A 13,222-nucleotide genomic window follows, 5' to 3' on the forward strand; every position below is an offset into this window, starting at 1 on the left:
ACGCAGTTTTTATTAAAAGTGAGGGAGAAATTATTCTCTTTGAGGCTACTGAAGTGCTGGAACAGGCTGCCCAGAGTAGCTGTGGATGCCCAATCCCTGGAGGCATTCAAGGCCAGATTGGATTGGGGCTGTGGCACAAGATGATCTGATGAGTGGCAGCCTTTCCTGTGTCAGGGGGGTTGGACTAGGTAGTCTTTAAGGACCCTTCCATTCTTTAAGGGTCCCAAACCATTCTGTGAATCACATTTCCTGTTTTTATTGTCCGTAGGTATCTAGAGAGAAGAGCAGAGCTGCTGCTGTCTCTGAGCTGAATCACACTTCATGGGGATTGTCAGCAGTTTGCACAAGTTTCTCATTCCTTACTCTGCATGGTCTTTGTGGTGGCTTTATCTGTCACTTTATCCCTGGAATGAATTCTGTGAATAATTGCTCCGTGACCATTTGGTTCTTAGCAACTCTTTTAAAAGCACAGCTAATAATTTCTTAAAAATATAAATATACATACATTTTTTAAAAGGCTATTTAATTCTCAGCAAATTTGTCTCAGAGACTCATGATAGAAAATGGAAATGGTAAACTTCAGCAGTAAACAAAACCTGAGGTGAAATGCCAGCTCACTGGGCATCAGTGGGAAGTACTTGCCTCCCTTCTCCTTCACATTAAGCTGCAGAGTAATGTGGGTGTCAGGCTTCAAGTTAAAGAAATGAGGTACTTCCAATTCACTAATCAGAGACACAGTTACAGGAAGGACTGTAATCTCATGGACTTTCTCCACTTGTTTTGGTGCTGGGCGTTCCAACTCATGCTTCTCCCGCAGTTCCAGTTAATGCCAAGTGTAAATGACAGGATGCCTTCTCTTAGTAGGCTTCTGCAAGTCCAAGTATGTGATGCCAAACAAGAGCAGGATATGTACAGAAAGCTTGTTTAACCATTTTTTTTTCCTCATTGATTTCATCTTCTTCTTTTCTGCTGGTTAGGTCTCATGCATATTTTATTACATATTTGCTTATAGCAAAATAAAATTGCATAATAATGCAGTATTTTTCTTTGCTTGCATTCAGTAGCACTTCACTGACTACTACAGTGGATCAAAGACCTATTGGTGCCACTAGAATACGTATGTACAAGTGCACCCACCTGTACTGATACAGAAAATGTTTTGATTTTGTGCAAGTTGTGTTTTGATCCAAGTTATTCATACAGCATGCATCTTAAATTTGAGTAACTTTACTATTGTACTATATATGTTGGTCTCGATGATCTCTAGAGGTCCCTTCCAACCCCTACAATTCTGTGATTCTGTGATTCTATTTTTTCATATGAGAACCAAAAGTCAGGCTAATTAGTCTTAATTCTGAGTTGCTTGCAAAGAGCAGCAAAACAAGGTGACATTAGATGTTAAGTATTTATTTTCAGCTCATAACCCAGTAAAGAACTGGGTACAGAACATTTTTCCCTTGTGTGTTCGAAAGCAGCTACCTTTTTTTACAGGGTAAGTTAAACAGGCTTTAATCTCATTAAAAGCTTCAAGTATGTAAACTTCAAGTATGATTCCAAATAAAGTTATCATCATATGTAAAGGGCAAGTACTTAGCCCAAACAGAGTTATGAAGGATGGTAAAGTAATTTTGAAGCACTGCTACTGTGCTTCAAAAAGCTGAGCCATTGTTTTTAAAACTTACTTCATATTTCTTTACATAAAGCTGCAATTTGTATTATTCTAAAGATAATATAATTTTACTTTTTGTGCAAAGCTGTTGTGTTAAGCAGAATTAATGATGAAAGGGAAGTTACAAGAAATAACCTAAATATATCTATTATAATGTTTATAACAACAAAAATGCAGGTTTGAACAATGAAACAATATGAGATTAGTGTTTGTACAATTCCTACTGCTGTAAATGTAGTTAGCAGCTTACTGAAGTACTGTGAAAGTAAAGTCATAGTCTTCCTCCCAAGGTGCTTTGAAAGCTTTTGCAAAACATACAGATGGTGAAGGGTTCATATTGGTGGGCTTGCCTGGTATTTGAAGTGTGTGAGTTTCCCTGTTTAAAATTAGTAGGGAAAAAAACTTAGGACATCTATTGTTAATGTCTTAGTTACTGTGTGCCATCTAACACGGTGATACCCAGGTAATTGTTTTCAAATGCTGTTTATCTATGTAATGTTCAGCAGAGATGAAGGAGGAGCACAGAGAGCTGCTCAGAGGCTGGTCCCGTTGGAGGCTTCAAATTCTGAGATGCTGCTCAGAAAAGTCAGTCATTTCAAAGAAAGTTCCTATTTTGGCCATAAACCTTACTCCTAAGCCTTTTGTCTGTTTCAGGCCAGCGTTAAAGCCCACGCAGTGGGCACTGGAAAATAGTCCTTTAATACAGAAAGAAAAGTACCGTTAGCTCATTTCCGCCAGCGTCTCTGTGTTTTGGATGAGGTGTTTTTCTGTTCTGCTGTTGAAAGAAATGCTGTTATTCATAGGCTCTGGCTGCATGATTTACATCAAAGCCTATATTCAGCGAAGATAAGATTTAATTTCTTCATGCGTGTGCCCACAATATAATCGTTCTTTGACGGAACTTGAAGGAATTTTTTTCAGCATTTTGTAGCATTGACATTTTAATAAACTGAGTAGTGGAGATGCTTTTTTCTTTGCAAGTTCGAAAGTTCATGTTATGATCTGACATCAAATATCTGCTTATGTAACTAAATGTGCCTATTTCTGGGTTAGGATGTACATTGCACGTGATTTTTTGATCATTATTATTTTTTCCTCTTTCTCTGTCCCTCTCCTCCCTTTCCTCTTACTCCCCCACCCCTTGGCTCTTGTTGCTTATCTGCAGCCACACTTCTCCCCTCACATTATTCCAGTTCCTCACTGGAATGGGATTTGCTGAGCCTTTCCTGGGGAGTAAATGACTACTCTGAACTTCAAGAAGCTGGACAAAGCTTTATGCTTACTGCAAGTAAGCTTGCAGATAACTTGATGTCAGAGCTTTGGTTCTCTTTCTCTCAAAGAAAGTGCAGATTTGTGGTTTGGAGGGGCCACTGCACTGTTTACATTGGATTTGTTGCAAGTTGAGAGTTTCTTGCTGATCTTTCCCCTCTCCCTGTTTGTACATGTGATCCTTTAGGTTTTACAGTGTAGGTTTTTAAGAAAATATTTTCTTTCCTTGTGAGCCAAAGAGCCAGATATGTTGTGATCTCAGTATATTAGATAGGCGCCTTTTTGACTTTTGCATTCTTAAAACTTGGAGGTAGTCTGATGCGTTTTTGGAAAATTGTAATTATAACCCAAGTTGTCCCAGCTGAAAGACTTTGTAACTTTCCAAGTTTTTATACTAAGGAAAACAAAGGAGAATGGGAAGTATGCAGGCATTACTGCTGCTTTTTCTTTTGCTTGATTATAGATTGTAGAAACTCAGCTTGTGTAAAGCAGTTGAAAAGGAGGAGAGGAAATATCACACCAGTAATACATGCATGCAGAGGACCATATTTTGTCCATTTTTAGAGTCAGGCCATGATGTGATGAAGAAACAGGGAGTCAGTAGGGTGCTGAATTGATGCCTGCACTTTACTGCTGGTGTACTGGGAACAGAGAACCCTGAGCTCATCCCACAGCTGGGGATGCTGGAGGCCACAGCGTGCAGAGGCTGCTGGTAGCACATGGAGCCTGCATGGCTCCAGAACCAGCTCTTCGACGTAGGTATTTTTGACTGGTGTTGAGCAAAAAGGATAGGTGATTGTAAAATCATAGAATATCTTTAGTTGGGAGGGACATCCAGTGATGTCTGAAGTGTTTGCTTGCTTTCTCTTGTTATTTCAAACAAAGTTTTATTGCGTTGTTTGAAGTTACTGAACTCCTGGCCCCAGTTTGAATCAGTACACATTTCACTAGTGGGAATATACTAGCATGCGTAATTTTGCTCCGTTCTGATTCAGTTACTTGGCTCTACTGCAATTACTGCTTCTGTTCTTTGTCTTATTGTATATTTAAAACTTTTATTTGTGGTTTTACTTCTGTCTTTGTAACATGAGAGAATAATGGAAACACACTAGGAAATTTTCCTGTTTTTTATTAAGCATATCCTTTGCTGTTTTTATAATGTTTTTGCATGCCTATCAATCACATTTAGCAGGAAATGTAATCTTTCATAACCACTGTGGTTCTAGCCAGCCCATAGGAGTGGAAAGCTCTTCACAAGGATGACTGCTGGAAAGAATTGAGTGGTAGTGGTAGCCATAAACATTGCTACCAAATGTAACCACTGCAGTAAAATATGGACAAGAATCAAAGTTTCTGATAAGTTTCAAGTCAGTTGAAAACAATTTAAATAGTTTACTCTGCCAGCAGTAGTTAGTTTTTCCTGATCGTTGATTGCTAGGATGTAGCTAGTAAGAGTCAAGGAGCTTTTTCTGAAAAATGGTACTTCAGGGACAGCAGCAGTCATACCCAGTCTCCTAGAAAGGTGCATCAAAATACAGCAATTCCTCTGAGAGGCCTGTCCATGTAGTAAACGTGTTTCATCTACATTTTGCAATCTTCACTGTTCTAACAGGAATTTAATTCTAGAATAAATTGCTTAGTTTGTAGGAAAAAGTATTAAAAAAAAAAAAAAAGAAAAGTAAAAGAAAAAAAGTGGTGCACTTTGTATCAACTCACTACTGCACAGAAAATAACATTCCTTCTCATGCCGCAGTCAGCCACAAGCTATTTCAGATGACTGACCAAGCTGAAAACTATCCTGTTCTTCTGAGTGGCTCAGTGCTGTGCCCTGTGGAACTGCACCACGCCACAGCACAGAGGTGTAGTGTGACATTAACTGCAGCTGGAGTGGTTGGTGTGTGCTTGGGTTGGACTTTGTTGCTTTTGTTTTAATGAACAAAGTTCTACGAGACATATCTGTGAGTGGTAAAAGCTCCAGCTTTGTTACAAGTATTCTTATAGACTAACACTTACTGGAGTGGCAAGCCATGTGTCATTTAGATCATTTATGCATTTCAGCTACTGCCTTGACGCCTTAAATTCATGAAGTGTTCATCATCAATAATTGCATTAGGAAGACCTGTTTGTTGAGAGTATTCTGGAGGAAAAAGTGAGAAGGTAATGGGTAAAACAGTAGATTGCAGTTTGGGAAGCTCATGTCATTTCTGTGATAGAAACCATTTGTTTCAAACCAGAGTTTGTTGGACACTGGTATAGTGAGGTCCACAAAAACACTTGATATTTCTTCCCCTAGACACACAAGAGTAATTATGTGTCTGTCTAATGGACTTTGATCCACTAAATCTCCAGAGAACTGCTCGGTGGTTGCATAAGAAAGATGCTTTTACACCAGAAGAGTTGTTCTAGTAGAGGAGAATAGGATGAAAAGAATGTCTCTAACATTTATGTGGGTAAGTCATCAAAAGTGAAGAAAACAAGGATAGCACTTTGGTCAGAATCAGAATTATTCTTTTTACTTGAACAAGAGTTGAACTACTCTAGATAGTGTAGTAGTTAAAGTAGAATCTGACTCACTGGACACAGGGAAAATGCACGATAACTTAAATACAAAGAATCTGTTACCGTAGATGGATCTGATGGAAAACTGGGAAGGGAAACTTGGAATGGAACTGGGAAGGTAGAAATGCTGAGATCATCTTTGCTCACTGTGTATTGGTGTCCTATGATGCATCTGATGATGCACAGTGGTATTAACAATAGCTGTTGTCTTCTGTTTTAAATGTCCTCAGGGAGTTCTTGGCCACCCTGTGTGCATGTAGGTGATTGCTAGATGCCTAGAAGCCTCTCTATGAGAGGAGGCTGTTTCACAGATAGAGATGCCCTCTCTTAGGTGAAATGTAGATGGATTGTGCCGCACTTCCTGTCTCCCTAACACTGTTATTTTTATTCTTCCCTCAAACCGTAGGCTGCACCCCACATGAGTGCACACCAAGTGCTGCGGTTTCATGCCCAGCCCAGGGTTACATAGCTGTGTGAGGTGTGCTGCTGCTCCTGCTGGGCCAGGAATGCTGGAAGGGAGCCAGATGCTGTTGGTAAATACAGGCTGCTGTTTGACAGTAATTGCTTTTTTCCTGGAGTTTCAAAAATTGCGTACAGAAGCCAGTGAAGTGAGAGAATGCATTCTACTTTAAGTGCATTTTGTATCAGATGCCATTTTATTATTTTTTTTTTAACTTTCGTACAATAATGTCGTACAGTAGTATATAGAAACATTGAATAACCCAAGTTGAAAGGGACCTATAAGGATCATTGAGTTCAACTCCTATATGTGAAGTCTGGAATAGATGAGCAAGTCACATGCTTGCAAATGTGCTGAGAGTTGTATTGGCCTATAATTATTTATTGGCCTTTTTTTTTCTCTTGGCTTTAAATAAATCTAAGGAAGCAAGTGAATGCTGTGCTAATGGAGCAGTGTCCTTCATCACACAAAGGAGCTTCTGCCACATGACCTCTTCCTCATGAAATACTGAGCTGTTCTCCTTTGTCCCTTCAGTCTGCCTTGCAAAAACTATTACTAAGAAACTCCAGCCAGCTCCAGATGACGTTGGTAGAGCAGAGGAAGAGTTGTTTTTTGTAGTTCTGGTTAGTTTCATTTTTTCAGATTTGGAAAGGGTGTAAAATGTTGGCTTGATTTTTGTGTACTCATTGTTTCATGTGGTCATAACAGTGGTTTAACTCAGACTCCCTCTTTGAGCTGTTTTCTAGTGAAAGCTGTTAAGAGAACTTAGGTTATGTTTGGAATGTGATTGTGGGTTAAAAGTAGGACTTTTATTCTGTGACAAGTCTGTTTTCATTCTTTATCTTTGCTATGTTCCGTAGCCATTAACTTTATCCACGTGGCCTTTTCAAACAAACAGTATAGGAAATAGGATTTAAGTGTTTATGCCAGCAAATGGGATGGCCCATTTTTCATTTTTTTTCTTACTTTGCTCAGACAGGATAATACTTATATGAGGGCTGCTCTGAAAGTAATGCTTCTTCTAATACGTTGGCCCGTGCCATCAGAGCCGTACGTTGATGATGCAGCAGTAGAAGTTAAACCTTCCCGCCAATATTCCATTACGCTGTGCTGCTGCATGACAGACAGCAGCGCAGGAGCAGGCTGACAAAATGGCACCTGATGTGGAAGTGCGTATGAAGCAAAGGTGTGTCACTGAATTCCTGAACCCATGTTTTGCCTAAAAATTCACCCTCTGCCATGGGCAGGAGCAGGTCTCATGTCTGCTGTCTTCATGGACCTACTTTCTTACCAGAGTACTGCCTACCATCAACACGCAAGATTTTGAGCAAGAGTCATATTTTCACTGAATGTCTGAGAAGAAGGCACAGATTCTCTGTGGTGCCTGGAAACTTGACTATAGTAGAGATGTTAATTCAGTAGGCACAGTTGTCTCCCTTTTGCATTCAGAAGAGTGTTTGGTTTTTGCTTCACTTTCTGTCAAGTTTTCAGATGAAGAGCTCTATTTGTGGAAAAACTCAGCACTCCATGTAGTAGACCAGAACCCTTCTGTTTCCAGCCTTCTCCTTTTTCAGTTGTCTGCAACATTCTACCAGTGAAAATTGAGAGTCCTGATGCTTTTGAAAACATACAAACATAATGAAGCATAATACTCTGTTTGATTTAGGAATCTGTAAGTGATCTGGGCCTTTGAGATCTTACTTAGAAGGCTTAACAGAAACATTGAAAGTGACAGCTTAACAGAAAACCAAAGTGTAAAAGTGGTCCAAAATCCAGAAATTGTGTAAACGGGAAAGTTTGACATGTGCACTGAATTCAGAATTAACCGTTGTTAAAGGCTGGTCATATTTGAGCCAGTTGATGTTGTCTCAGCCTCATCGTCTTAAGGGCAGTGTTTCATATGGCAGAGCTGACATCATGCTCTCTTGTATATTTGTGTGAAATAAAAATGTAACCCGAACCATGTTATACAAAGTGTAACACAAAGACATTAACCCATTTGTATGTCTGCATCCAGAGAAAGTGAGGCCAGCTGTTGGCCGTTTATAGACTTGAGAAAAAATTCCTGTTACTTTACTGCTTCTAGAAAAGTGAAGGAAATATTGCCCTTATTTACATAAGCAAACCAGATGATAGAACAATTAATTTGTAGTCCCATTAACATTCTCACTGTGTGGGGATTGATGGTTTTATTCCAGAACAGATTGTCTGTATGCAAGTCTTCTGGGACAGTGGATCATTAAAGAGTTGGATCGTTTAATTTTTATGGAGTATGATATTACTTTTTTAAAAGACTAGCTAAAACCCTCTGTGTCCCACTTAAAATCGTCTGCAAAGCCAGGGACTGAACAAAAATACTGTTCTTGATAAGATATATATATAGTTCTCCACACCCTTAATTCTTTGTAATTTCCTTTCATTCTTCCCACTGTTCAACTTCATTTGTGCTTTTGGATAGATTAATGGGAAAAAATAGCTGCCAAATAGTTAGCCAGGGGTTAAAGCATAGACTGACCTGCTTTTTAGTATATGGATCTGCTCTGTTCTCCCAGTGATCTTGGACAAGCTGGCTGATGTTTGTTTTAATTCCTCTTCTCTGAATCACAGTTAATATGTCCCTGCCTCATCAGATTGTTTTGAGGGTGAATTCATTAATGTTTGATGGCTTCTGATATTACAGTGATGCAAGGTATAATAATTCTCTCACGCAATCCTGAAAATATTAAATAATGTTTGTACTCACAAAAGTTAGAAATGAGAAAGTACACCAGCTAAGCTGATTGATTTGTTTGCACCTCTGTCAAATAGTACATGTCCTTTCTCAGATTCTGTAGGTGTTTCTATGGTAGAGCTAGCAAATTACTCTGGTAATTTGCACACCCAAATACTGAGGAGTTGCTTGTATTTTTCTTTATGTGACTTTGGTTTGGATTGTGTTGCCCTGACCCCCTAATAAATTACAAGTTATGTTGGCTTTAGAAAATGTTCTTGATCAAATACGTGGTAGTTATGTTTTGAGTATAACAATAATCACTGTAGTCAATTGGGCTGCTTCTAATAATCTCCATAGCAACTACATTCATTAAAAACTGATTCATCCAGTTCTATGCCAAACAATACATGTGGGCAGTGTGCTATCTATTTGAAATGTCACATTCAGCTAAGTGATGCATACTCTGCTGGCAATGCTTTCTGTTGTGTCCCTTAAGAAGAAATGGGAGCTAGTTTTTATTTTTAGTATTATTTAAGAGAAGTGGACTTCTAAGTGCCATTGTTAGCATTTCTCCATCTCGTTCTCCAGAATATTCAAAATAAACCAGGAAAGCTTGGTAACAAGTAATTTCTGTGGTTGTTTTTCTTTTTTCATTTATTTCATTCCTGCCTGTGTGTGGAAAATGACACTGTGAGTCTGGCTGTGCCAGTACAAATGCTTTGTTTTGATTTAAATGGAACTCGATCCTATCAAAAATTAGGAAATAAATAAATAGGATCATAATGTTTTAGATGTCATTAATCTGTATCTTTAGTTCTTTTGTCTGCTTTGTATTTTGGCTTAATTAACAGTTCTGTGCCTCCTTGATAAATTTTAGGAGGAGTAGTAAAGAACGATGTCCAGAACAGGTGTTCTCTTTCTCCCACTTGGTTTTGGCCTCCTCCCTGATATCTAACAGTTACTCATTCCACCTGAAAGGGCGAAATGCAGAACTACTTTGGAGCTGGAAGGGAGCAAAATGTCAGGAATTGCCTCAGAGGAACCTCTTCTGTAAAGTCTTGGATGCTTCTTGCCTTTCACATGCATGCTTCAGGTCTGATATTTCTTAAGTACTGAGCACATGCATTTCCTGTTGACTACAGCCAGACTTTCTTCTTTCAAACTCTCACCTCTTTTAAATTCTGTTCTTCCTTAGCTACTTAAGCTAGCTTTCAAAGCTTGCCTGAGGACACCAAAAACCTAACTTGGAGATTATGTTATAGACCCCTGTGGTGGGTTAATGATGGGAAAGTTAGCACCTCTGTCTGTTTGCCCAGTAGAGTTGCAGTTTTCATTGAGCTTCTCATAGAGTGACTTTGCAACTAAGTTTATGCCTTAAATTCAGTGCCAAGATAGAATTTTTGGAAGATTTGTATTAGAACGTGTTCTTTTGGGAGATGTCATGATTGCCTGACAGTCATAACTGTAGAGGTGTTTAAGGGTTTAAATGTGGCTGTTTTCCCTTAAGCAGTCTTTTGTTCTGCTGATCTTTGGGAACATCATATTTTACACCTAACTCTATTTATTTGTATGTATTTCACAGGAATTCCTTGGAGCCTGCCCTGGGAATGGACAGCCACCTCCATTTTTGGAGGAGAGTAGTGCCAATTGAAGAGACCTCCAAGGCAAGTCAAAAACTGTGCTGATACTCTTAGAAGAGTAGAGGGAAGAGACAACCTTCGAGGCCAACAGCCATGCCTTTCGGGCTGAAACTACGACGGACCAGACGCTACAATGTCTTGAGCAAGAACTGCTTTGTGACACGGATCCGTCTGCTGGACAGCAATGTCATCGAGTGCACGCTCTCTGTGGAGAGCACAGGGCAGGAGTGCTTGGAAGCTGTTGCTCAGAGGCTGGAATTACGTGAGGTAAGAGTAACCAGGAAAGGCCATCTGTCACTTTATAACTTGACACATTTTTAGTGGACGTGAGCCAGCAGTGTGCGCTTGCAGCCCAGAATGCCAGCTGTATTCTGGGCTGCATCACAAGATGCAGAATGAGGGAAGGGATTGTACCCCTCTGCTTTGCCCTTCTGAGGCCCCATCTGGAGTACTGTGTCCAGGCCTGAGGGCCCCTAGCACAAGAAAGATGTGGAGTTGTTGGAACAGATCTAGAGGAGGGCCATGAAGATGTTCAGAGGAGCACCTCTCTTATGAAGACAGGCTGACGGAGCTGGGCTTGTTCAGCCTGGAAAAGAGAAGACTCTGGGGAGACCTCATAGTGGCCTTCCAGTACTTGAGAAGAGCTTCTATAAATAGGAGGGAGACCAACTTCTTGCACAGTCTGATAGTGATAGGACAAGGGGAAATGGTTTTAAACTAAAAGAGGGGAGATTTAAGTTAGATATTAGGTGAAAATTTTTTACTCAGAGGGTGGTGAGACACTGGCACAGAGAAGTTGTGGATGTCCCATCCCTGGAGGTTCAAGGCCAGCTTGACTGGGACCCAGGGCAGCCTGATCTGGTGGGTGGCAGCCCTTGTTCATTTGAGTCGTGTTAGTTTTAAAACTGGCCAGGTATGACCAACAGCTGGGGCTCAGACAAACATCTTCTGGTTGCGTAAACACTGAAGATAGAGCAGCACCCAGAGTGCTGTGCTATTGCTCTTTCATTGTAGCTTTGAGAAGTCTTTGAAGTATGAGGGTGAAGTTTCTTCTTTTCTTAGAAAATGATGGGTGTTACTTTCTGAATCAAGATGCTGATAGGCCAAGTTGCAGTCATGTTTATCTGAGTGAAACCCTGATTTCATTGACATGATAGGTTGAATTACGTCAGTGAGAATGAGCTCTCTGGCTTTCAAAGATATACCTTAATAGAAATATATTCTTAATACTAACTTACTACAACAGGCAGCAATTGTTCTAGTAGCTGAACAGCTAGTACAATTTGAGGGTGGGTTTTTTCTTTTTTTTGTTTAACTGAAATTAACTTAACTGAAAACTTAGTATCTGAAACAACAAAAGGTTTCTTTCATTTGCAGTACTTACAGAAAAGTTTAGAGACCCAGACTTATCTTATTAAAGACCAAAATCATTTATTTTCTAACTCTCACTGTAGAGTTTAAGTGTTGAGCCCTTTGGAGAGAAAGCTCCCTCCAGTGTGTGGCATTGAACTGTCTTATCTTAAATTCTGTGGACTTCTTATGTATCCTGCATGCTTATGGGCTTTTGCAAACCACAGATTGAAAATCATTGCCTGGGAACTGCTCTATATTGTCTGACTGTCCTGCTGGATCTTGCAGTGACTTACATTTAGGGCCCTTTGTAATGGTGGCGACTGGAAGGTAGCATACAAATAGCTAATGCAGATGAGAGCTAAACAAACACTGATTTTGCAGATCAGCAATGATAAAGAGTGAGAGAAGAATCTCACTTGTCTTTCTGTAGAATAGGCAGAGGAATGTGCCAGCAGGAATAGGGTAGAATCAGAAGATAGTATGATGTTTTTTTATAAACATTTAGAAGCATCTCTGCTACCCCAATCTTTTAGACATGAGGAGTTCCCAGTAATTGAAAATGATTTCTTTTTCTTGTTGGGGACACATTGGAGTGTCTGTACAGAGGCTAGGTATTTCCTTTTCCTTCCAGTGCAGAGAGGAGTGAAAAGAACGAAGTGATTCTCCTTGTATTCCTTGTGGTTTATCAAGTTGGTGCAGTGTGGGGTCTAAAGATTCTTTCTGTACAAATCCACCTGCCTTTGTGAACAATAGCTCTATCAGTGGGTTAGCATTCTTCTTCACAAAGCATATTGTGATTTCAGAATATGTTTTGTTCCCCTTTGGAATGAAGCCTGAAGTCTCAAAATTTTCCAGAAAAAGATATCAGACAGTATAGTAGCAAAGGAAGTTGTTTTGGGCAGTATTCAGTTTCATGGGGGCTTTGTATTGCTTTGGTGTTTTCTTTCATTTTCAAAATTGTTTGTGTCATGCAAAAAGAAATGTCAGCACAAAGAGTTTGTGTTTTAAGATGAAAAAATATTTTAACAACACAGGAGAGAATGCTTTGATGTTGTTGGAACACTTTCCCCTTCTTTCATCACCCTCCACTTTTTTTTCTAAACAAAGTTTTGGCATTATTGAACCAATTTTGTAAAGTTCAGATTTCAACAGTACAGCATATTTTAACAGAAGTATTCTCGAGTCTCTTCTATTTTTTCCTCTTCTGATTGATTCTAGTAGCACCCACTGCTGCTTGTTTAGGAGAGAAGAGAATTACTTGCATCTTCAAACCCTTAGGTGTGCCTTCATCTTCTTTGCTCCTCATGTAAGAAATCTTTGGAACTAGCAAGCTCTGAGATGCTTGTTAATGTGTGCTGACCTTTCTGACCTTAAATTCAATTCTTATTTGGACCCTCTAGTCTTCATGACATGGCTTACATGAAGAAGGAGAGAAAGCTAATGCAATAATTTTGTGACAGTCCTGTTCCCTCTTTAGAGTTTTCATAATTTTCCAGTCACTGACCAATCAAATTTCACAGAAAGGTCGAAGATATTTTGACAAAGCTTGATCTATAAGA

General features: G+C 39.5%; 1 protein-coding gene across 1 annotated transcript in view; it reads left to right on the top strand.

Annotated features, from left to right (window-relative positions):
- The window catches only part of PTPN14 (protein tyrosine phosphatase non-receptor type 14), a 109,127-nt gene that overhangs the window by 27,087 nt on the left and 68,818 nt on the right, over positions 1-13,222 (top strand). The window contains exon 2 of the mRNA XM_085219248.1: positions 10,253-10,577. Coding sequence (XP_085075374.1) covers positions 10,404-10,577 — 174 coding nt within the window. The 5' untranslated portion in view covers positions 10,253-10,403. The remainder of the gene's footprint in view (positions 1-10,252; positions 10,578-13,222) is intronic.

The sequence above is a fragment of the Meleagris gallopavo genome, chromosome 2 (assembly GCF_905368555.1).
Source record: "Meleagris gallopavo chromosome 2, MGAL_WU_HG_1.1, whole genome shotgun sequence".
Lineage (NCBI taxonomy): Eukaryota > Metazoa > Chordata > Aves > Galliformes > Phasianidae > Meleagris > Meleagris gallopavo.